General features: G+C 40.9%; 1 protein-coding gene across 1 annotated transcript in view; it reads left to right on the top strand.

The window, feature by feature from the left end:
• Positions 1–25,801, top strand: part of LOC106089009 (regulating synaptic membrane exocytosis protein 2) — a 259,660-nt gene that overhangs the window by 167,385 nt on the left and 66,474 nt on the right. The window contains 12 exon segments of the mRNA XM_059361981.1: positions 1,059–1,098; positions 1,101–1,185; positions 1,245–1,306; positions 1,309–1,338; positions 1,429–1,440; positions 1,443–1,502; positions 1,505–1,786; positions 9,804–10,507; positions 13,921–14,058; positions 14,186–14,320; positions 15,075–15,263; positions 22,097–22,219. Coding sequence (XP_059217964.1) covers positions 1,059–1,098; positions 1,101–1,185; positions 1,245–1,306; positions 1,309–1,338; positions 1,429–1,440; positions 1,443–1,502; positions 1,505–1,786; positions 9,804–10,507; positions 13,921–14,058; positions 14,186–14,320; positions 15,075–15,263; positions 22,097–22,219 — 1,860 coding nt within the window.

Here is a 25,801-nt window from a genome sequence, read left to right on the forward strand (position 1 = left end):
TATACGATTAGCAAACAAATTTTGTTTCTCAAAAGAGTTTTAGACGGAGTAAATCAATTTAAGCCTACTGCATGAGATATTAATTATTTTTTTTTTTGTTACACTTATATATTTATTTGCTCAATGAATTGCTTTATAATTTTCCAATGAAGCTATTTTCAAAAATTGTGTCTTTGTTAAATAAAAGTTTCTCCTACCTATGTGTTCTCCTACTACTGCATGAGATATTAATTATTTTTTTTTTTGTTACACTTATATATTTATTTGCTCAATGAATTGCTTTTATAATTTTCCAATGAAGCTATTTTCAAAAATTGTGTCTTTGTTAAATTAAAAGTTTCTCCTACCTATATGTTCTCTACAAAAAAAAAAACTAAATGCATTTGTTATCATTTTTCCCAAGCTCTATGGAAAATGGAAGAAAAAAAAACTCTTTTTTATTTGGTGTAAGCCTGAAACCATGAATCTAGACTAAGCTTTGTTATATTTTTAAAAAAAATTTCAAAAAACCAAAAACATGTTGTATTGACATTTTCTTGAACAAAAAAAAAAACCAAAAGAAACTCTGAAAAATGTTTATACTTTCCTCTCTGTCCTTCTACTCTCTGTATAGCTGTAAGAATGAAATGAAAGAAAAACTTTTGTATAAAATGAGTAAAAAAAAAGAATGTCCATTATTATTTTAGTTGGAATTTTGTTTTCGATAAAGCAATACTAACCCAAATCAAAAATACCAAAAAATATTTTCTTAAAACAAAACAGAAGCCCACAACGAGTTACTCAAATATTGATATTCTTACTTTTCATTTTGTATTACTATGAAAAAAACCAAAAAAAACAAAAAATCAAAAAACAAAACCCATCACAAAAACCCCAAAACAAAAATATCCTACTTGCGCTCTCACCTTCTCCATTGAACTGATCGATGTGTGTATGACCCCAAAATCCATGAAACGATTATCCCAAACCAAACAAACAAAAAAATGAAATTTCCCACAAAAACAAAATCAACGGCAAATCGAAAACTATTTTGAAACCTAATGGGGGAAACAAAATAGCATCCGGTGAATTGGCAAATATCGGCGGACAATGCCCGCATGATGGTCATATGATATTACGCAAATACTATGATGGCGAAGATATTTTAGGCTTAAAAGTTTTGGGTGGCCAACCTCTACCATATGAGCATAGCCCAATTGGCGGTGGTGCAGTGGCAATAATGGCGGCGGTGTTGCTGCAGCCAGTGGTGGTTCTAGCAGCAGTCAAATAAGTTATGGTGCTATAGTGGATAAAGTCAAAAGGGGCTCGGTGCCGATACAGAGGGCCACATAAAACCAGGTAATGCCTAAAAGAAAATGCAAACGCCAAAACTTTTTGAAAACAGCTGATTTTTTTGTTTGTTCTACTCTACCTTTTGCCATCAAAAAGGCGATGAAATTGTTAATGGAATGGCCATGTCTTACAAAACAAGACAGCCGATGAGGTCTATGATATTATCGATGAGAGCGCTTGGATGCCCAAGTTGAATTGGTTGTCTCGCGGCCCATCATACAAAATGTCAGCTCTGCAACAGCGTCCACATCAACAGCTTCAACAGCCAGCAACAGCAATAGTGGCTCCACAATGGCCATATCAACGACAAATCTTAATTCGACCTCGTCCAATGCATCGACAGTGGCGGCGGCGGCGGCGGCGGCGGCTCGCAAGGTTCCCAGCAGCACCATTGCCAGCTACATAGCCGGCAGTGCTGTGGTCAGCAGTGGTGGTCGTTATGTACAACGAAAAGGTATTTTTATTAACAATTTTAAATAGAAATAACTTTAAAGGCCAAAACATATACTCGTACATATCTATAAAAAAAAAAAAAAACAGACAAAGATGTTACACTGGGTTGGGGTCAGAGGGGGTTGATATAGAAATACCATAGGTGGACTATATATTTGGTGCTATTTTAGAATTTTACTAAAATTTTATACACATACATACATAAAACACCTATGAAACATTTTTTTAACATAATTTATCAAAAATTACTAAATTTAATGTTGTATTGCCTAATGCTAGAATTAAAACACAAAACTGAACAGCAAATCATCATCTATTGTTATATAACCATCGATTCAATATAATTCCATAAAAGACGAACTTTCCAAACAGTTACCTCGTTACGCTTTAAAATGGCTTTGAAAAAAATAAGGTACTAGTCTTTTAAAACAAGGACATGTAAAAAGGCATTAAGTTCAGCCTGACCGAACTTTATATACCCACCATCTCGGATATATAAATGGATTAAAAACCGTTCGTCATAATACAGTGAAAAATGTATAATTTATGAACCCATACCAGCTATATCTAAGTATAGTCCCTATCTCCACCATATTCAAGAGGGCTATACACAACTCTTTGTAGCACATTCGTCGGTTTAGAAAGTTCGTCTTTTATGGGCCTAATAACTTAAATCGGGAAAGGCTGTTATATATGATGACAACTATATCCAAATATAGACCGATCTAAAGCATATTGAACACGAATGGCGAGAAGTCTAACGCAGTCCACTGTATCAAATTTCAGAGAAATCGAGTAATAAACGCGCACTAATTGTCTCAAGAACTTAATCAGATTAGGATGTCGACAGGGGTAATACAACTCATTGCGCTTAATTTCAGCAAAATCGGTTAATAAGTTCACATTTTATGAGTCTAAAACTTTAAATCGGGGGACCGGTATGTATGGCAGCTATATCCAAATCTAGACCGATTTAGGCCGTATTGAACAGAGATGTCGACACAACTCGCTATACCAAATTTCTGTGATATCGTACAGTAAATGGGCCCAACACCATAAACCGGAAATCGGTCTATATAAAAGCTATATCCAAATCTGGACCGATCTGGGCCACTGTCTCAAATTTCAGGGACATAAGATAATAAATGTAGATTTAAAGGGCCTAGGACCTTAAATCGGCAAATAGGTCGATATGGGAGCCATATCCAGATATAGCCCGATATAGCCTATCTTCGAACTCAACTTGCTGCATATGGACAAAAAAAAGAAGCTGTGCAAAGTTTTAGCTCAACATTTTTTAAAGACTGTAGCGTAATATCAACATGCAGACGGATGCACGGACAGACGGTCAGGCGGACAAACAACGGGACAGACGGACGACGAGACGAACGGATAGACAGACAGAACGACAGACGGATGGACAGACGGAGGAACGGACGGTCAGGCAGCTGGACGGACGGACATATAACAGGACGGATGGACGGATGGACGGACGGGGGGAGAGGCGAAGGGACGGACAGAGGGACAGACAGAGGGCGGATGGAGGGACGGACGGATGGACTGATGATGGGACGAACGGACAGATGGACGGACTGATAGATGGACGGACGGATGGACGGACGAATGGACGGACGAATGGACGGACGGACGGACGGACGGATGGACGGACTGATGGATGGATGGACGGACGGATGGACGGACGGATGGATGGACGGACGGATGGACGGACGGATGGATGGACGGACGGATGGACGGACGGACGGATGGACGGACGTATGGACGGACGTATGGACGGACGGATGGACGGACGGATGGACGGACGGATGGACGGACGGATGGACGGACGGATGGATGGACGGATGGACGGACGGACGGATGGACGGACGGATGGACGGACGGATGGACAGACGGATGGACGGACGGATGGACGGACGGACGGACGGACGGATGGACGGACGGATGGACGGACGGATGGACGGACGGATGGACGGACGGATGGACGGACGGATGGACGGACGGATGGACGGACGGATGGACGGACGGATGGACGGACGGATGGACGGACGGACGGATGGACGGACGGATGGACGGACGAATGGACGGACAATTGGACGGACGAATGGACGGACGAATGGACGGACGAATGGACGGACGAATGGACGGACGAATGGATGGACGAATGGACGGACAAATGGACGGACGAATGGACGGACGGATGGACGGACGGATGGATGGACGGAAGGACGGACGGATGGACGGACGGATGGACGGACGGATGGACGGACGGATGGACGGACGGATGTACGGACGGATGGACGGACGGATGGACGGACGGATGGACGGACGGACGGATGGACGGACGGATGGACGGACGGATGGACGGACGGATGGACGGACGGATGGACGGACGGATGGACGGACGGATGGACGGACGGATGGACGGACGGATGGACGGACGGATGGACGGACGGATGGACGGACGGATGGACGGACGGATGGACGGACGGACGGATGGATGGACGGATGGACGAACGTACGGATGGACGAACGTACGGATGGACGAACGTACGAATGGACGGACGGACGGATGGACGGACAGACGAACGAACGTAGCTAGATCGTCTTAGATTTTTACAACGATTAAGAATATATTTACTGACGGACGGATGGACGGACAGATGGACGGACGAATGGACGGACGAATGGACAGACGAATGGACGGACGAATGGACGGACGAATGGACGGACGAGTGGACGGACGAATGGACGGACGAATGGACGGACGAATGGACGGACGAATGGACAGACGGGCGGACGGATGGACGGAAGGATGAACGGACGGGTGGACGGACGGATGGATGGACGGACGTATGGATGGACGGACGTACGGATGGACGGACAGATGGACAGACAGACAGATGGATGGACGGACAGATGGACAGACAGACAGACAGATGGACGGACAGACGGACCGACATAGCTAGATCGTCTTAGATTTTTACAACGATTCAGAATATATTTACTGATGGACAAATGGACGGACGGATGGATAGATTGACGGACGGATAAATGGACAGACGGACGGATAGATAGACGGATAGACAGACGGATGGATGGACGGACGGATGGATGGATGGACGGACGGATGGACGAACGTACGGATGGACGAACGGACGGATGGACAGACAGGCAGATGGACGGACAAACAGATGGACGGACAGACAGATGGACGGACATAGCTAGATCCTCTTAGATTTTTACAACTATATAAACCGATCTCCTGATTTGACTTCTTGAGCCCAAGTAAAAGTCTTATGACTTTCAACAACTGTAGCAAGTACAGTTTGAATCGGTCAGGAACCTGATATAGCTCCCATATAAACCGATATCCTGATTTGACTTCTTGAGCCCAAGGAAGTCACAATTTTTGTCCGCTTTGGCTAAAATTTTGTACATATAGCTCCCATATAAACCGATCTCCCGATTTGACTGCTTAAGCCCCTAGAAGCCTCAATTTTTATCTGATTTGGCTGATATTTGGCACATAGTATTCTGTTATGACTCAAATCGGTGTATAACCTGATATTGATCCCATATAAACCGATAAACCTTGTGCCCCTGGAAACCGAAATTTTGATCCGATTTGGCTGAAATTTTTTACTTGGTGTTCTGTTATGACTCCCAACAATTGTGCTTAGTATGGTTTAAATATATTTTATAACCTGATATTGATCCCATATAAACCGATCTCCCGATTTGACTTATTAAGCCCCTAGAAGCCACAATTTCCGATTTGTCAAAAATTTTGGTGGGTTCCCAAGATTCGGCCCCGCTGAACTTTGCACGCTTTTACTTGTTTTTTTTTTTATCACATCTCATGTCATCGTGCCCAGAAGTGCATTCATCAAGCAATTGAGTCAGTCGAGTGGAGTTTGCCATTGCCATCTACCGCGTTTGAAGCTTTTCCAGTTATAGACCGATATGGACCATACTTTTCATGGTAAATCGAGTAATAGTTGGGCCCTTTAAAAGCTCAGGAAGTCAAATCGGGAAATCAAAAAAGCAAAACTCCACGTGCAAAATTTCAGCCAAATCGGATAAGAAATTCGCCCTCCAGAAGCTCAAGAAATCTAATCGGGAAAGCGGTTTATAGGGCAGCAATATCAGGTTATGGGCTAATTTAGACCATAATTTGCTAAGTTCTTGGGAGTCATTATAAAACGCAACGGGCAAAATATTAACCAAATTGGATAACATTAGCGCCCTCTAGAAGCTAATGAAGTCTAATGGCCCTCTAGAAGGTCAAGAAGTGAAATCGGGAGATCGGTTTGTATAGCAGCTATATAAGGTTATGGACTAATTAAAACCAAACATGGCTCAGTTGCCGGAAGCCATTATCGAGCGCAACGTGTAAAATTTCAGCCAAAACTGATAAGAATTGCGCCCTCTAGAAGCTCAAGAAATCAAATGAGAGGTCGGTTTATATGACAGCAGTATCAGGTTATGAACTGATTTAGACCATATTTGGTATGGTAGTTTGAAGTCATAACAAAATGCAACGTGTAAAATTTCAGCCAAATCGGGTAAGAATTGCGCCCTCTAGAAGCTCAAAATGTTTCACATCCAGAAGCGTATTGAGATGGCCCACAGATGTTGGTTACTATGCAGACCGAATGTAGGCTCGAAATAGAGCCACTATCGATGGGTAGTCCAATAGTTTTACAGAAGCGTAATTGGATCAATAATAATGTAAGCCTCAGTAGTTGGCTGGATGGCGATGAAGAACAGCACTGTTAAGACACTACTGCAGGCTCAGGGAGCATGTTGTCTTGACATAGGTGGGGCCATAACAACCACGCCCACTAGGTCTTAACGCGAAGATGTTGAGTATTTCTATCTTTACGAACAGTAAGTTGGACATTAGGGCCATAAAAACAGGCCAGTAAGTTCGCGGTACAGTCTTGGAATGTGGAATGGAGATTAAAGCCTTCTCTGAGTATGGCAATATCCCGATAGTTTGGTGCCGGACCATAGCAGTGCATGAGAGAGCAGAAGACATGGCTGTAAGGAACAGAAAACAGTAATCAATAACTTTGATAAATGTCAAGGTTTTAACTGGAACGCGAGGAGGATGTTGAGTGTGAATATCTTTACGGACAGTAAGTTGGCCATTAGGGCTATAAAAACAGGGAGGTAAGTTCGCGAACATTTTTGGAATGTAGGATGGAGTTTAAAGCCTTCTCTGCGGATGGCACTATCTGCACAGTTTGGTTGCCGGGTCATAGCGGTGTAGGAGCAGACGACATGGCTGTAAGGACAAGAAAACTGCCGTCAATAACTTTGATAAATGCGAAGCTTTTAAGGGGGTCGCAGTCTTAGCTGAGGGTGTGGGAGGCGATAGGTTATACTATCATAAAGCGAGGATGTTGAGTATGACTATCTTTACGGACAGTAAGTTGGACATTAGGGCCATAAAATCAGGGCGGTAAGTTCGCGGTACAGTCTCGAAATGTGGAATGGAGATTAAAGCCTTCTCTGAGTATGGCACTATCCGGAAAGTTTGATTAGCGGGCCAAAGCGGTGTAAGAGAGAGCAGATGACATGGCTGTAAGGACGAGAAAACTGCCGTCAATTTATTTAATGAATGCGAAGCCTTTAAGTGGGGACGCAATCCGAGCTAAGGGTGTGGGAGGCGATAGGTAATACTTTTATAAAGCGAGGATGTTGAGTATGACTATCTATACGGATAGTAGGCTGGACATTAGGGCCATAAAATCTGGGCGGTAAGTTCGCGGTACAGTCTTGGAATGTGGAATGGAGATTAAAGACCTCTCTGAGTATGGCACTATCCCGATAGTTTGGTGTCGGGCCATAGCAGTACATGAGAGAGCAGAAAAATGGCTGTACGGATATCAATAACTTTGATTACGGACATCAATAACTTTAACTGGGACGAGAGGATGTTGAGTGTGAATATCTTTACGGACAGTAAGTTGGACATTAGGGCTATAAAATTAGGGCGGTAAGTTAGCGAAAATTTTTGGAATGTAGGATGGAGTTTAAAGCCTTCTCTGAGGATGGCACTATCTGCACAGTTTGGTTGCCGGGTCATAGCGGTGTAAGAGAGAGCAGACGACTTGACTGTAAGAACGAGAAAACTGCCGTCAATAACTGTAATGAATGCGAAGCCTTTAAGTGGGACGCACTCCGAGCTAAGTGTGTGGGAGGCGCTAGGTTCCACTGTTGAGTGTGTCTATCTTTACGGACAGTAAGTTGGACATTAGGGCCATAAAATCAGGGCGGTAAGTTCGCGGTATAGTCTTGGAATGTGGGATGGTGATTAAAGCCTTCTCTGAGGATGACACTATTCGGATAGTTTGGTTGGCGGGCCAAAGCGGTGTAAGAGAGATCAGACAACATGGCTGTAAGGACGAGAAAACTGCCGACAATAAATTTTATAAATGCGAAGCCTTTAAGGGGGACGCACTCCGAGCTAAGAGTGTGGGAGGCGATAGGTTCCACTATTTTAACGCGTGGATGTTGAGTGTGTCTATCTTTACGGACAGTAGGCTGGACATTACGGCTATAAAACCAGGGCAGTAAGAACGCGAACAGTCTTGTAATGTGGGATAGAGATTAAGGCCTTCTCAGAGGATGGCACTATCTGCCCAGTTTGGTTGTCGGGCCATAGTGGTGTAATAGAAAGCAGACGACATGGCTGCAAGGACGAAAAACTGCCGCCAATAACTTTGATGAATGCAAAGCCTTTTAGGGCGATACAGTCCGAGCTAAGGGTGGGAGGCGTCTGAGTAACGCTAAAATGGGTGAGAGGACGACGAAAATTCTATGGGGTTATCTGGATAGTGAAAGAAGTCAGTATGGCTTTTGAAATCGTTCGGGACACATAGGACTATGGACTCAGTTATGCAGAATAGTTATGAGAAGCGCTGACGTATGTCGGGCATGTGATTAAGATAATGAGAAGTTCCACAGTGGGATGGAACCAAAAAAAACTAGTAAAAAATATGCCGTGTGAGAGTGGGTAAAGATAACTCTTTGACACTTGGAATGGTTAGAGCTGAAGTGCGATTTTAAGAGAAAAATTCTAAGAAACAAACGAATCGAGATATCTCATTATTTTTGATGTGGAGGCTACAAATATAGTTTGGTGCAAAATACGAGTCAAAATTTGCAAAAAAAAAAATAAAAGTCGAATATGAAGCGGATTCTTTTGTAGGGCACTATTCAAAAATTTTGAAAATTGGACAACAAAATTTTCGAAAAAGCGCTCGGATAGCCTTGGGCCTTGAAATTATGCACACGATCCCGCTAGCACATTATCTGTAACAATTAAAAATTTCAAAGAGATATCCCCAGCTGTTCTCACATGGCATATTTTCTACAAGTTTTTTTTCGATTTTTCCCACTGTGCATTGGAACATGTCCCTTACCATTGACCGACTTTCAAGGCTAACAGACTCCTGCATTAAGGTTCGGATACAATACCAAACTAGAACCAACTTAGGGGCATAGAATGGAGATCGATTAGGTATTTTGTGAGCAGAAAGGACTTCCTCGCAGATTTCGTCACGGCACAACAAGCCGATTGCTAGCTTAGGTGTATATCCATAGTGGCATCGGGCGGTTCATAATCGACTTCTTCAACCAAACCTAAGAGGGAAGCGAAGAATTCGCGGTAATTTATAGGAAACTAAAAAACAGATTAAACATTGATTTTTTTTCTTTTTTTTTATGATTAAAAAACTTTTAAACATATTTTTCAAAAATTTTAACCAAATTTTAAGGATTTCACATAAGTACTACTTGGCTCGCCACCATAATACACACAACAAATATAAATTTTCGGACAGATTCGTCTTACAACTTCACCATTTTAACATAGAACTGTATATAACAAAATTTAATTACCCAAATATCATTATTAATCGATTCTTTTTTTTTCATTTATTTATCGATTTCCTGCCGCCTGCATCATCATCATCATGGCCATTGCTCAGCACCCCTAGTCGATGACATAGAAATCCATCGCGATAAGCCAAGTGTGTTGATAACATCACCTGGATCGCCAGATTTTCATGCCCAAAATAGTGGTAGTGTTAGCAGTAGTGGCGGCGTCGGTGGTGGTCTTAACCTAAGACAAAGTGCGAATGTACGCAGCTACGAAGCGGGTGCCGCAGCAGCTACGACTCAACAACGTCTGGGACCAAAACACGTCTCGAGTGCCGCCAGTACAAGTAGCAATCAGTCGGTCAGTAGTTGCAGCAGCGGCAGCAGTAGTCACACATCGCACACACAACAGCCACCGCATCGAGCACCGACCTCATCGTCGTCATCATCGATCCAAGGAGCAGCAGCAACTACGACGGCGGGCCATCATCATCACCATCATTGCCATCAAATACCACCACCGTCATCGCATTCGCCGTATACATATGGCTCAGGTTTGGGACCACAACACCAATCGCAACAACAGCAACTCCTCCTCCTCCAACAGCAGCAACACCACCAGCCGCATCTGCAACATCAGCAGCATACGTCATTGGCAGGAGCTATGGTTGGACCCATACCCGCACACATTGAAGGCGAACTACAGATGAAATTGGGCTATGATCAAACATCATTACAGTTGATTGTAACGATAGTTTGTGCCACTGGTTTGACGCTGCGTCAGACTGGTGTAGCCAGAAATCCTTATGCAAAAGTAAGTAGAAAAAATGTTTTAAAATTGTTTTGGCTATGAAGGTTTTAACTAAGGGCGAAGTTTAAATCTCAGAAAGTTTTGAAAGGGAAGAGACACAGTTTTGTAGATATAAAATTCCAAAAAAAGACCAATAGGTTACAGGGAACCAGTAGGTTACAGGGAACCAATAGGTTACAGGGAACCAATAGGTTACAGGGAACCATTAGGTTACGGGGCACCAATAGGTTACAGGAAATAATAGGGTATAGTGGACCAATAGGTTACAGGGAACCAACAGGTCACAGGAACGAATAGATTACGGCGAACCAATAGGTTACAGGGAACCAATAGGTTACAGGGAACCAACAGGTCACAGGAACGAATAGGTTACGGAGAACCAATAGGTTACAGAAACCAATAGGTTACAGGGAACCAATAGGAAACCAATAGGTTACAGGGAACCAATAGATTACAGGGAACCAATAGGTTACAGGGAACCCTTTGGTTACAGGGAACCAATAGGTTACAGGGAACCAATAGGTTACAGGGAACCAATAGGTTACAGGGAACCAATAGGTTACAGGGAAACAATAGATTACAGGGAACCAATAGTTTACAGGGAACCAATAGGAAACCAATAGGTTAGGGGGAACCCATAGGTTACAGGGAACCAATAGATTACTGGGAACCAATAGGACCCCAATAGGTTACAGGGAACCAATAGGTTACAGAGAACCAATAGATTACAGGGAACCCTTTGGTTACAGGGAACCAATAGGTTACAGGGCACCAATAGTTTATAGGGAACCAATAGGTTACAGGGCACCAATAGTTTACAGGGAACCAATAGGAAACCAATAGGTTAGAGGGAACCCATAGGTTACAGGGAACCAATAGAGTACAGGGAACCAATAGGACCCCTATAGGTTAGAGGGAACCCATAGGTTACAGGGAACCAATAGGTTAGAGGGAACCAATAGGTTACAGGGAACCAATAGATTACAGGGAACCCTTTGGTTACAGGGAACCAATAGGTTACAGGGCACCAATAGTTTATAGGGAACCAATAGGTTACAGGGCACCAATAGTTTACAGGGAACCAATAGTTTACAGGGAACCAATAGGTTACTGGGAACTAATAGGATATAAGGGACCAATAGGCTACAGGGAACCAATAGGTTACAGGGAACCAATAGGTCACAGGGAACCAATAGGTTACAGGGAACCAATAGGTTACAGGGAACCAATAGGTTACCAGGAACCAATAGGTTACAGGAAACCAACAGGTTACAGGGAACCAATAGGTTACAGGGAACCAATAGGTTACAGGGAACCAATAGGTTACAGGGAACCAATAGGTTACAGGGAACCAATAGGTTACAGGGAACCAATAGGTTACAGGGATCCAATAGATTACAGGGAACCCTTTGGTCAAAGGGAACAAATAGGTTACAGGGAACCAATCTTTTACATGCAGCCAATATAGAACTGGGTATAATAGCTTCCAACTGTCAGGGTACCCTTTGGTTACAGGGTAGCAATAGGTTCTTGGGAACCAATTGGTTACACTGAACCAAAAGGTTGCAGAAACACATAGGTAACAGGCAGTCAACAGGTTACAGCGAACCAATTGGTTACAAGTAACCAATAGATTACAGCCATTCAATAGCTTCCAAAAACCCAATAGATTCGAGGAGCCAGTAGGTTTTTGGAAACTCTATCAAATGCACATATTTTCCATTCACCTACACACACTTCCCGGAATTTTCGTGCCTAAATCACGCCGTGAATGATTTATCCTTCTGATCCAATGTTTGCGCAGAAATGTCGCCCGTTAACTCCAACCTCTTTATGCCCTACCATTTCAATCACTCCATGAGTGTCCCACGACTCTGTAAAAAAACACGTACTGGTATTCTAGCGTTTTAAACCCGCTAGAAGTGAACGATGTCACGGTAATCTTAATAGCCAGCGTCTTTCCTAGTGACACAGGAGCCACTGAGCCAATGTTTGTACATACGTTTCATCTGTCTGCACCTACGTCGCAATACCCAAGATCTCAACCGCGCCGTGAGTGAATCACGTCTAGGCAACCTGAAGAGCCAACATATTTCCTGTCAGCCCTCAGACACAGAAGACGCTGAATGACTGCTATTACGTGTTTCACGTCTAAGTTTCGTCCGCTTAAATAAAAAATCCCGGTATGCGGGTGACGTCGTGAGTGAATCACGTCTCCGAAACCATAACATGCAGGTTTTTGTCTAGTGTCTCAGGCCCAGAAACAGCTAACCCACTGCTTCCGCATGTTTTCTGTCCAGCTACTCCCTCGTCCCGGTGACCTAGCACTTCAATAACGTCGTGAGTGAATCAAGACTTGGTAACCTAAAATTCCAAGGTTTTACCAAGTGTCCTTCAGACACAGGGGTCACTGGGCCACGGTTTGTACGCACGTGACGTCCTGGTGCTCTAGAGTCTCATTCATGTCGTGAGTAAATCACGTCCCCGTAAATCATAACAAGGAGCATTTTGCCTTATGTCCCTTACGGAGGGCAAAGGCCGCTGAACCACTTTTCGCATGTGTTTTCCATTCTCTTACACCCACGTGCCCATATAATTGTGAAACATCAACAGCCTTCTTTTCGTTCAGTGTCCCTCAAACCCCATAAGCACTGAGCCAACGCCTACGCGTCCTACTCATCCGCTTACCGATACATCTCAGTCACCTAATCAGGTCGTCATCAGTCACAAGTGAGTCATGATACATGATACCCGCCATGGTATAGCCCAGTGCCCGGCTTTTTCTACCATACCCACCGCAGCTATCGTTGGGCAAGGGCCGCTGAGCCACTGTTCGCATGTGTTTTCCTCCTCTTAGACCGTCCCCGTATGCTTGAGCCTCTAAAACGCCGTGATTGAATAGCCTCATTGAAACCTCAACAGCCTTCTTTTCGTTCAGTATCCCTCAAACCTTAGAAGCACTGAGCCAACGCCTACGTGTCCTACTCGTCCGCTAACCAATGCATCTCAGTTACCAAGTCAGGTCGTCATCAGTCACAAGTGAGTCATAACACCCAGGATATAGGTTAGCGTCCGATAGACAAGAAGCTGCAGAGATTCCAGCTGGAGATACCATTAAAGAACAGGGTTCCCTGTTCCTTAGAAGATTCCTAGTAATATGATATGTTAGTTACCAAGTATATATGACGCCAGGGATCCCCAAACTGTTTGTGGAGCAATTCTAGTGATATTCAATCTCACAGTCAAAATTAGATTAGTGATGAATTTATGAAATCTATAACCAAGCCGTAATAGGCAACCATAACGAATTTCCGTTTAGTCAAAAGTTTATACCGTCTGAAAATTCCTGTTTTCATAGCCAACCTATTGCAATATTCTTAGACTTGATCATTTTCATCATTTCTTTCTTCCTCTAGGTGTTCCTTTTACCCGATCGTGGTACAAAATCGAAACGACGCACGAAAACTTTAGCCAGTACCTGTGAACCACGTTGGGGTCAAACATTTATCTACACTGGCCTAAGACGATGCGATTTAGCCGGCCGTTATTTAGAGGTAATGTCCACTATGACAACGACACAAAACACAGAAACACTGCGAAACAGCGGCAAAGGCCTTACAGCGAAGCATCACTAAAATTGTTAATTTTTATCTCACCAAAATGAATTCCTTCAAAATTTAGGTCACCCTATGGGATTATGTGCGTTACGGTGCTAATGACTTTATTGGAGAAGTGGTCATAGATTTGGCACATCATTCATTGGATGATGAAGCGGATTGGTATAAATTACAACCACATCAGGATACCTCATATCTCGTATGTTTAAAAAAATATACAATATATAATTTTTTTATTTGAAAAAATCAGTTTGTTTTTCAAAGAAAACAAAAAACACTGAGATTTTGTTTGAAAGAGAACAAAAAACAAGTAAATGTTTTAGCGAAAGTTATTGTTAAACAAATATAAGTGTTTAAGACCACAGGAGTTTGTTGAAAGCAAAGCCAAGTTAGCAGATCAAGTCAAAATTGAGTTCTGTTAGCTTGGCTTAAAGGGGCCTTTACACCTAAAGAAGCTATGTTGCCACATGCATACTTGTAGTTGCCCGCAAAGCATATCCTTCAGACTTTTCTGCAAGTGTAAAGCACCCCCTAAAAAAAACAACATAATTGCCCTAAAATTCTTTTGTTTCGTTTGCTACACAAATTTCTTATTACTATTTACAAAAAAAAGGAGTAACGAGTTGGTTTTGAAGGGAAATAAATTTTACTGGTCTACGCCATTGGTCCTCTATGGCGTTTTAATTTTTGAAATAATAAAAACCAAATTCCCATTAAAAACCATTTCTCTTCATGCCACATTATTTAAGTTAAAATACGATTTTATTACCATTTTTTTTTGGATTTTATTAAAATTCGCTATCGAAATTCTCACCATATCCCCACCTGCAAAGAAAAAACAACAACCGAATTTGTTTGACTCATTTCATGCGTTTTTCTCCCACCCACAACTTTTGTTGTTGTTGTGTTTTTTTTTTCTTTTTATTATGTTCTTTTTCCTTGAAATTATGTAGTTGCGCAGTTATGATTCATCCCGAGATGTGGACATAGTGATTTTGACACCCAGTGATCATTTGTCACCACCCAGTACAACATCGCGTCACAGCGATTCGGATACAATGTCTGAAATTGATTTACAATCACAGCGTGATGGTGCCAGCATCTCATCGATGGGTAGTTCAGCAAGTACACCCCCACCCGAGGTAACCTAAAACAAAAAAAAAAAAATAAAACCCAAATAAAAAAGAAATCCAATGAAAACAGCAAAACTCTTAAATACTTCATGAAACTACAAAAGCAATACAGAAACAAAATACAATTTCTTTCCAAATGACTCTTCTTTGTTTTTTTAAACCAAACTAAAACCCCTTGTAAACAAGTGAAAAAGTACCAACTTGTTTTACTCTGTCTCTTGCCCGCTCACTTTCTCTCTCGCGCTCTCTCTCTCTCTCTCTCTCTCTCTGCTCAATCACTAAGTGTCTCTAAGTGTCCAAGTTTGTGTTGCTCTTTTAAATTCACTCTCCGACTCAGGCCACATAGTATTGCCTCTTTTAGCCTCCTTCTCCCACTTTCTTAAAGACACCTCAACAGCTGAGACAATGTTGATATGAAATACAACTCTGTGTGTTAATTAGAGCAAAACACCGGTTACACACACACACACACACTAGAATACCCTTGTTAGGACCAAACAATTTTATATTTGTATTCGTGTATTCGTATTGTTATGATTTTTCTTTAATTAATTTTTTGTATATCTTTTTGTATGAAAGTTCTTCATCAACAGACGTGATGTGATTTTTCTTCTGTTTCTGTTTAAGCAAAAAAAAAGAACAAAAAAAACAATCTACAATGAACCAAATTTGTTTGAATTTCTATTTGTAAAATGGCTTTTGGCATTCCTTCTTTTAGAATTTCTAAGTGTTTGTATGTGTTATTCTTATCAGATCATACATGTGACCATTTTCATCATCATCAAATCAAAAACATAGCGCCTGACAAATAAACATGTCCCCAAATTTATAAAAGACCCCAATTTATCCCCTTTATTAAAAAAAGTCCCCAAACTATGATGTTTTAATATGTCCTCAAAATATATCTCAATTCAACATGTCCTGAAAATATATTGCAACTATAACAACAATTTCTCATAATATGGCAATTCAACATGTCCCCAAATAACTTTGGACTATCTTAAAAAAGTCCCCAAAGTAAGGTATTGCAACATGTCCCCAAAATATGTTGCTGATATAACAAGAATTCCTCCCCCAAAGTATGGCATATCAGTTCAATTTAAAAAAGCTCCAAAAGTAATTCGCGATTCTTAGGAAAATGTCCCCAAAGTATAGCAATTCAGCATGTCCCCAAAATAGTCCGTTTTTATGTAAAAATATCCCCAAACTATTGCAATTCAATATGCTCCAAACAATTTCGCAATTGAATATGTCCCCAAAATATATCGCGGCTGTGACAAAAATGTCCCCAAAGTATAGAAATTCCGTTCAATTTCAAGAAGAGAACATGTCCCCAAAATAATCCTCTCCTAAAAAAAATGTCCTCAAACTTTTAAAAATCAGTAAGCCCCTACTAAGGCACTAAGTATTTAAACACGAGCCAATGCTGTCCATCCTCTCACTCTGCGTACACTAGCATTTCACTTTCCGCAATCTATGGATGCTCCCGGTAGCCCCTAACTGAGCTTCTCGTAATGACGATAAACACCACTCTAATGGATGCTGAGAGTTCTCTCTCTCTCTCCAATCGATACCACTGATTATCTGCGTACACTTTCCACAACCTATGGATGCTCCGAGTAGCCCCTAACTGAGTTTCTCGTAATGACGATAAACACCACTCAAATGGATGCTTAGAGTTGGAAACCATGTGGAGCTCATAGTCATGCGGTGCCGGGACACTATATGGTGTTGTGGTATTATGGACGGTGCTTCAAAAGTCCATCCACTATTTTATACTAACCCGTAACCAAAAGTTGATACTAAGCCGATATCACTGATTGTCCGCGTACTCGGACCAATTTACTTTCCGCAAACTATGGACACTCCGGTAGCCCTTAACTAAGCTTCTCGTAATGGCGAAAAACTTCACTCAAATGGGAGTTCAAAGTTCCAACCCGTGGGGTGTTCATCCCGTGCCGGGACATTATATGGTGGACGGAGCTTCAAAAGACTACCCACTGTTTTATACTAAGCCGGATCGAAAGGTTGATACTAAACCGATATCACTGATTGTCCGCGTACTCGGACCAATTTACTTTCCGCAAACTATGGACGCTCCGGTAGCTCTTAACTGAGCTTCTCGTAATGACGAAAAACATCTCTCATATGGGAGCTCAAAGTTCCAACCAGTGGGGTGTTCGTTGTCACCCGTTCCGGGACACTATATGGTGTTGTGGTATGGTGGACGGTGCTTCAAAAGTCCGGTGCTGTTTGATACAAAGCTGGATCCAAAGGACGGATTATTTGTGTATCACAGCCACACTGAGGACGACACCATCTGATGCACCGAATTCAAAGCTCCACAAAATGGCTCTGGACTTATGGCTAGAGAAAATGCTGCTTAGGCTAAGGGAGCTCTTTATCCTCGATACCATATCCTATGTTTCAAGCAGTGTGGATTGCACAATTCATTAGCCGCTATTTGATAAAAAGTACTGTATCACTATTGCTGATAGAACCGATTGGAACTACAAGATCCCTGGTAAAAGAAGTTTCATAGACTTATATACGAAAGATGCCACCTAGACAACAAGGTGGGCTTTAAGGTGTACTCTGAAAAACTAGGACTGGTCCTACCTGTATGTAATGTCAGCAGACGAACGAAACTTGTAACTTTACACTATGAACCATAGGGAACATTCAATATGTGGGTATACCTCTGGCGACATATGATGTAACTCTTCAGGATCAGGCCCGAAGGCCAACGTATGATAGATGGTTACAAAGTGCGGGTTGTTCCTCGATTATGTGGGCCAATCTAAACTTTAAGAGGCCTGCCGCTTTCTTATCATTGTCTAGAACAAACGTGTAAGTCATTATGTCCGTCATGACATCTCACTGTCTGATAGGAAAACCATGCTTACAGACTGAAGGCTGTTGGTAGCTTCTGCAGAAGCTGTGAAGACATCTTGGAAGATGCGTGTCCCGCACTGGCAAGCAAAGATAGTTTCACTTAAGGCTCTCATATCTTTAAGAATCTGTCTTTATTAGCGGATGTGAACATTCGCAAGATATTTTGATTTTTAAACCGATCAGGATGGTTCAACGACAATAATTACAATCCATCTTCGTTCTACGGTTTCTGTGGTATTTCAAAGAACGAAAATGTCTACGTTTGGTTAGCTTTAATTGGCAGTCTGCAATAAGACTACCTTAGACAGTTTTTAAAAGATTATATGTAGCTCTCTTCTTCTATCTTGTCGACAACCACCATCACTATTCCCCTGGGATGACCGTCATGTAACCGCAGTCTTTTGCTGTGCCGTTTTCTTTTCTCAATCCGGACTTGGGCTTTTGGTGTAGCCTGGGCAGTAAATCTCTGGATACCCACCAACTCAGATATATCTGCCACTTTTCGAAAAATCCGAAGAAAAAAGAACCATTCATGAACCCAAAGCAGCTACACCGAAATATTGGCCAATCTCAATGGGGTTGCCGTGAAGTATAACAAATTTTAGCGAATCGAGGTAATAAATACGCTTTTTTGGGCTCAAGACTCTAAATTTGGAAATCAGTCTTTATAAGTGTAGAAAGCACCCTCGGAAGGGTTTAGACCCCCGCCCCAAGGAATTTAAAAAATGTCATTGCTTTCCATAAAATTTGGTAATTTGTTGCCATTCAAAAGGTTTTATATGTCGCCATCATGTGGTAGGGTTTTCCTGCTTTCGGAATGAAAATGACCTTCGTGTCCCTCCATCCCACAATTATAAATGATATTCTGATACAAGCGGAATAAATCTCTCTAAGCCAGGAAACCAGTCTATCAGGCACAGCTTGTAATTCAACCGGTGATCCATCATCAGGGCCTAGCGATTCAAAGGAGTTGAAACTTTTTATCGGCCAAAGGATTTTTGGCTCCGACGAATGCATGCCAGAGGGAAGGGAAGAGGTTTCCGATCGGATACCTGATATGAACCTTGAAGTCGAGTGCGAAGCACTGCTGCCATCGACACAGTCTTGGACTGATGGAACCCTAGTATTGTCATCTGGAAGATCATGTTACAAGGATGCCAAAAAGCTTGAGGATAGAGTGGGCCTGGGGGTCTACATTAAGAACCCAGGGACTGACATCTGTTTTAGACTGCCTGACCATAATACGGTCCAGCAGGCGGAGATCCGGGCGATCACGGAATGCGGGAGGTGTTGTGGTGTTAACGCCAGGACGTCGAGTGCGATGGGAGAATGGATAGAGGATAGGAGCAGGTCATACCATCGCCATATAATCGAAGCGACGATAGGAAATCTGGAAGGAATGGGAGAGGTTTCCGATCGGTTACCTGAGACGAAACTTGAGGTCAAATGGGAAGTACTTCTGCCTACGGCACAGTCTCGGAATAGGGTTCCGCACTAGTATTGCCATCTGGCAGATCATGTTATACGGATGGATCAACGATTGAGGACAGAGTGGGCCTGGGGGTTTACATTGAGCACCCAGGGTCTGATATCTGTTTTAAACTGCCTGACCATATTACGGTCCTGCAGGCGGAGATACGGGCCATCACGGTATGCGTGAAGTGGTGTAGTATTAACGCGTGAACGTCGTGTGTGAACATCTTTACGGACAGTAAACAGGCCATAAGGGCAATAACAACCAGTAAGATAAGGTCACAAACATTTTTGCAGTGTAAGAAGGAGATTAACGCCTTCTCTGAGGATGGCACAATCCGCATCGTTTGGGTGCCGGGCCATAACGGAGTTAGGGGGATTGAAAGGGTAGACGACTTGGCGGTGAAAGCCAGAGAACTGCCGTCCATAAACTTGGTAAACCTAAAGTCTTTCGGGACGACGCAGTCCGATTTAAAGGCGTGGGCGTAAACCTGTGAAACAGCGAAACGGTCGGTAGGGCGGGGAAAATCCAATAGAGTGATCCGAGGTTATTGCTGAAGGGAAGTAAGATGGAGGTCAGTATAGCTTTTGATGTCCAAACGGGACACATAGGACTACGAGCTCACTTATGTAAAATCGGTGCGGCAAGTGATAGCATGTGTAGGGCATGCGGGGAAGATGTTGAGATGTTGGAGCATTTCCTATGTCATTGGACGGCTTTTGCATCGAACAGATACAGGAACTTAGGTGGGGACGTAATCCCGGCACTTAGGGGCGTGGCATGGAAAACAATTAGGGATTTTGTAAATAGCACCGAATTCCTAACTTAAGGTTTTCTTCTTCGAGGTTTCTTTTTTAGTTTTTGGAGCGCACAACAAGCCGATTACTGGCTTAGGTGTATGTCCATAGCTGCATGGGGCGGATTAATATCTGCAGCCTACTTTGAACCTAAACTAACCTAATTCACAACTTTCACTACATAGAACAACTCCAAGATAAAGGTCCCCAAATTGTGCTCAAACTTAGAAAAATAAAAAAATTAAAAGATTTTTTTTAGCAAAAATGGTCATCTATCTGAAGTAGGTTCCCAAACGATAACTTGTTAAAAGAAGAATGATCAACCCTTAGTCATTTGTCACCTCATTTACATTATTTGTCATATCATACTGTTCCAAGGCCTGTTTCATTGTTTGCATTGAGAACATTAAGAAGAGCTTAAAACACCCACATATACATACATATGAAAATTTCATATCATTTCGAAATTTTTAGATTGGATTTCTTCATACTGAAAATGTATTTGTTTCGATCAATGTTGTGTAAATTTTGTTTCTCTCAAAACCACAACTCTTAACAAACCAAAAGAAAAGAAAAACCCGAAAAATCTAAAAAAAAACACAGCTACTAAATCAAAAAAAAAAAAAAAAAAAAAAAACACAGAACAGAACAAACTAACAATAAAACTAGGGTCTTACCAACAAAATCAAAGACTTCAATCGATCACATTAAATGATATTAAATATAATTGCTGTAAAAACTCATATTATATTTACGAAAAAACGACCCCAGTAAAATAATGTCCATTCAGAGGACATCAAAAAAAAAACAAATGTAAATTTTAAGCTTTTTTTGAAAAAAGATCAAACATCAGAAATAAAAAAAAAACAAAGAGAACACATTGTAAAGAAACTTTTAAATGTATTTACAAAAACAAAAACTTCCCTTTTTTGTTACTATAACTAAATGTGTAAAAAATTTTTGTTTAATTTTTTTTTCTTTATAAATGATTTAAGCACTAAAATTTTCTTTTATACAAAAGAAAGCACTACTGCATGTCTATGTGTGGCTTACAAAACTCTACCATATACCTTTGTACTACACAAAAAAACAACTTCCTTTAGTTAGCCTTCAAATTTTTGCTTTCTATTTCAATGGTTTTCCTTTGCTGAAAAGTTTTATATCCATGTCTAAATGTTGATTTACATACATATGCATATATATGTAGCTTATAGTAATCACGCCTTCAAACACACCTTACTCAAGTCTAGGCCTCATGTGATTAGCAAAAAAAAAAGAAAAATCACAACTTTCGAATTTGTTTCACACAAAATTAAACATTCTATAACAACCCTATATACTCTTCAAATAATATATCATTCTTTATTGTCTGTGTCTTTTTTTATATTTTCCTTTTTGAAACCAAAAACAAAAAAAATATTCTCTAACATTTGTCCATTTCCCTATGTTGGTCCCACATGTACATAATATTGTCCAAACTCCGTTCCCTAATTGCCAATACACAATCATTAACCAATTTTGTATAACGAAAAAAAAAAAAAAAAAAAAAAAAACAAACCCCTATCCAACTATCTTTGTATTGTGTAAATAATTTTGCCATTTCCCCCCTCAAAATGTTAACAACAACCTGCATCCGTATTTAATTGCATCCCTTATCCAAAATGTCCTTTACCTAGATTGATTTGCAAGAGCGTCGTTCGAGACGTGATATGTCACCGCAGGGTCGCAAAAGAGTGGCCGGCATGGTAGCTCGTGATTATCGTACCGTTTCGGGAATTGGACAAAGTTATCACAATCAGGTTTGAAAATTTCTGTTTTATTTATAAGAAATTCTATAAATGTCTTAATATGAAAAGGGTCATCAGTAAGGTGACCATCTTACCTAACAGGTGATATAGGAAACAAACTTAATGACAGAAAAAAAATATTTGAAACATGTAAAAGCTTTGTTCTTAGCTTATATAAAAAACTTACTACTAAAGAAAAAAAATATATTTAAAGAAAAAGCTTTAGACTGATGATGTTCTAGGAAAAGCTTTTAAGCTTCTATCAGCTAACTCAATGAATGAGGTACAAAAAGGTTATTACCAAAGTTTTCAAAGCTTCAGAAAGTTACCCAAGCTTTCCTGAACCATATGAAATAAGCTTTTTATCAAAAAAGCTTTTAACAATCTAGTTATTAGCAAATAAGTGTGGTGACTTTGCAAAGAGTATTCAAAAAAGCTCTAACAAATGGGAAAACTCAAATTCTCAGTTATTTATTAGACCTGGCAAAATATCGATAGCACTATCGATATTTTATTGTTTGTCTGCTCATCGATTGATATCTTTCCTATCGACAACTATCGACAAAGTTAATTTTTTTGAAAAAATTGAACAAAAATAAGCGATCCGACACTGAATGTATCCTATAAGTTACATTGTGCCTATGGTGGGCTGGCAAAATATCGATAACACTATCGATACTATCGATATTTTATTGTTTGTCTGTATATCGATTGTTATATTTTCTATCAATACCATCGACAAATTTATTTATTATTTTTTTGAAAAATTAAAGAAAAACAATTAAAAAGGCATTAAGTTCGGCCGGCCCGAACTTTGGATACCCACCACCTCGGGAATATATTTAAATCCCCTTTCGTCACAATCCGGTGAAAATTGGATAACTTATGCACCCAAATTCGTCACTATTCAACTTTGTAGATCAAAATATAGGTAATTTTGGCAGATATTTCCAATTATAAACCGATCTGAACCATATTACTGTTTAAAATCTCAGCGAAATCGGGTAATAAATAAAACTTTAATGGGCTTCAGTCCCTTTATCGGCAGATCGGTTTATATGGTAGCTATATCTGAATAAAGTCCGATTAGAACCATATTTAGGTCGGATCTTAACGGCCTCGGTCTTAACCTATTCTTTGTTTAAAATTTCAGGTAATAAATAAAGCTTCTATGGTCTTCAGACCCTTTTCGGGAGATCGGTCTATATGGTAGCTATATCTAAATATGGACCGATCTAATCCATATTTAGATCAGACGTCGGGAGGCTTAAAACTGCACATCATTCCAAATTTCAGCGAAATCGGATAAAAATTAAAGCTTTAATGGCCTTCAGACCCTTAATCGGGAGATCGGTCTATATGGTAGCTATATGTAAATATAGTCCGATCTGAACCATATTAAGGTCGAGTGTCAGGAGACTAAAAATTGCTGACTGTTTCAAATTTTAGCGAAATCGGATAAAAATTAAAGCTTTTATGGTCTTCAGACCCTTTATCGGAAGATCGGTCTATATGGTAGCTATACCTAAATATAGTCCGATCTGAAACATTTTAAAGTCGTTGTTGTTGTCGGTAAGCCTTAAACTGCTCATTGTTTCAAATTTCAGCAAAATCGGATGAAAAATAACGTTTTTATGGGCATTAGACCCTTTATCGGAAAATCGGTCTATATAGCAGCTATATCCAAATAAGGTCCGATTTGGCCAATTCAAGAACTTAACTAGCGTGCATCAAAAAGACGTATCTGTGCCAGATTTCAGTTCAATATCTCAATTTTTGAAAGCTCTAGAGTGATTACAACAGACGGACGGACAGACATACGGACATCGTTAAATCGTCTTAGAATTTTACGACGATCCGCAATATATATATACTTTGCAGGGTCGGAAATTGATATTTCGATGTGTTGCAACCCCCTATCGTACGGTGGTGGGTATAATAAGCGATCCGACACTGAATGTATTCTTCAAGTTACATTGTGGCTATAGAGGGCTGGCAAAACATCGATAACACTATCGATACTATCTATATTTTATTGTTTGTCTGAATATCGATTGTTATATTTCCTATCGATACTATCGGCAAAGTTAAAAGTTTTGGAAAAATTTCAGAAATAAGCTATTCGATACTGAATGTATCCTATAAGTTACCTTGTGCCTATAGAGGACGAAGTTTTCATCCAATTGAACTAAAATTATGAACGGTGAATTCTCTCATAACTTCCAACCGACTATCGGTCTGTGCATTGATATGGCTTCTATATAAATCGATCTCCTGACTTCACGTTTCATTTTCGTTTGAAATAACGAAGATGGGAATTCTTCGATAGTATCGATACTATCGACATTTATTATAAGAAATATCGAATGTTGCGACTATTTTGCCAGCTCTATTATTTATGTGCCTGGACAACCATACCACAGGCGACATCTATGAAAAGCTTTTGGCTAAAATACTATCAAAGACAACTGCAACTAAAAACTCTTCCGTAAAACACAGACCTAAGAACTTTTCTAACAAAATATCTAAGGTGTATACAAAATTGTTATCTATTTATAATACCAGCCATGCTTAATACCCACAACAGACATACTGGGTTAACAATCGTCTAGTTACAAAAGCTATGTGAAAATATCGTTGCCAAATTCCACTAGGAGCTTTAATGATAAGCTTTGTTGTAGCAGTCAAGAATATTGATGTTGGAGACAAAAGTTTTTAAGAAGATCCGATACAAAGCTTCCATAGTAATAATTGGTTAAACTGAGAATAAGATGCGGACTTAAATCTTCTCCATGCGCCCATACGCATACACCTAAGCCTGTAAAGGGCTTAGGAACGCATTGTGGATACCATGATAAAGAGTAGGAAAACCAGCCAACGGCTTAAATGCAAACGGCATGCCTATATCAAGGGTAGGTCGGTGAAGACTGCTCTGCAGGAGATTGTGTATACAATAGAAGAATCCTTGAATGCCTAAACGCACATTGTCATTTAACAATAGACCAGTAACAGATGGGCCTGGAGACTGGATAAACCATATGCTAAGGAACAGGTGGATAAATTGTATGTCCCATGACATATATGTATAAGGGAGAAAGTGGAACAAGGCACGCCACAAGGGTGCATTTTATCGCCACTACTATGGGTTGGGATTTGAAACCCAAATTTTGTAATACTTCTTAGGGGTAAGGATACGAACCATCTATGCAGAAGAGCCGAAAAGGTCCTTCAAATGATTAGGCTAGACCCAGGGTTCTCAATGTTAACCCAGAGAAGGCTGAAATATGCCCCTTCACGAGGAAGACGAAGGTGAGCCAATTTGACGCACCACGTTTCCTCTACCAAACGATTTCGATATCTGACAAGGTCAAATAATGAGGAGTGATCTTGGATAGGAAACTTTATTGGAAGTATCACATTCATGAGCGTACCGAGAAGGCTCACAGATGTTGGGCACTATGCAGACGGCCCGTAGGCTCGAAATGAGTCTGAATCCCAAGGTAGTCTACTGGCTCTATAGGAGCGTGATTAAACCAATACTTACTCACGCCTCAATAGTTTGATGGACTGCTATGGAAAAAAAGTACAACATAA

This window comes from Stomoxys calcitrans, chromosome 2, assembly GCF_963082655.1.
Source record: "Stomoxys calcitrans chromosome 2, idStoCalc2.1, whole genome shotgun sequence".
NCBI classification, from domain to species: Eukaryota; Metazoa; Arthropoda; class Insecta; order Diptera; family Muscidae; genus Stomoxys; species Stomoxys calcitrans.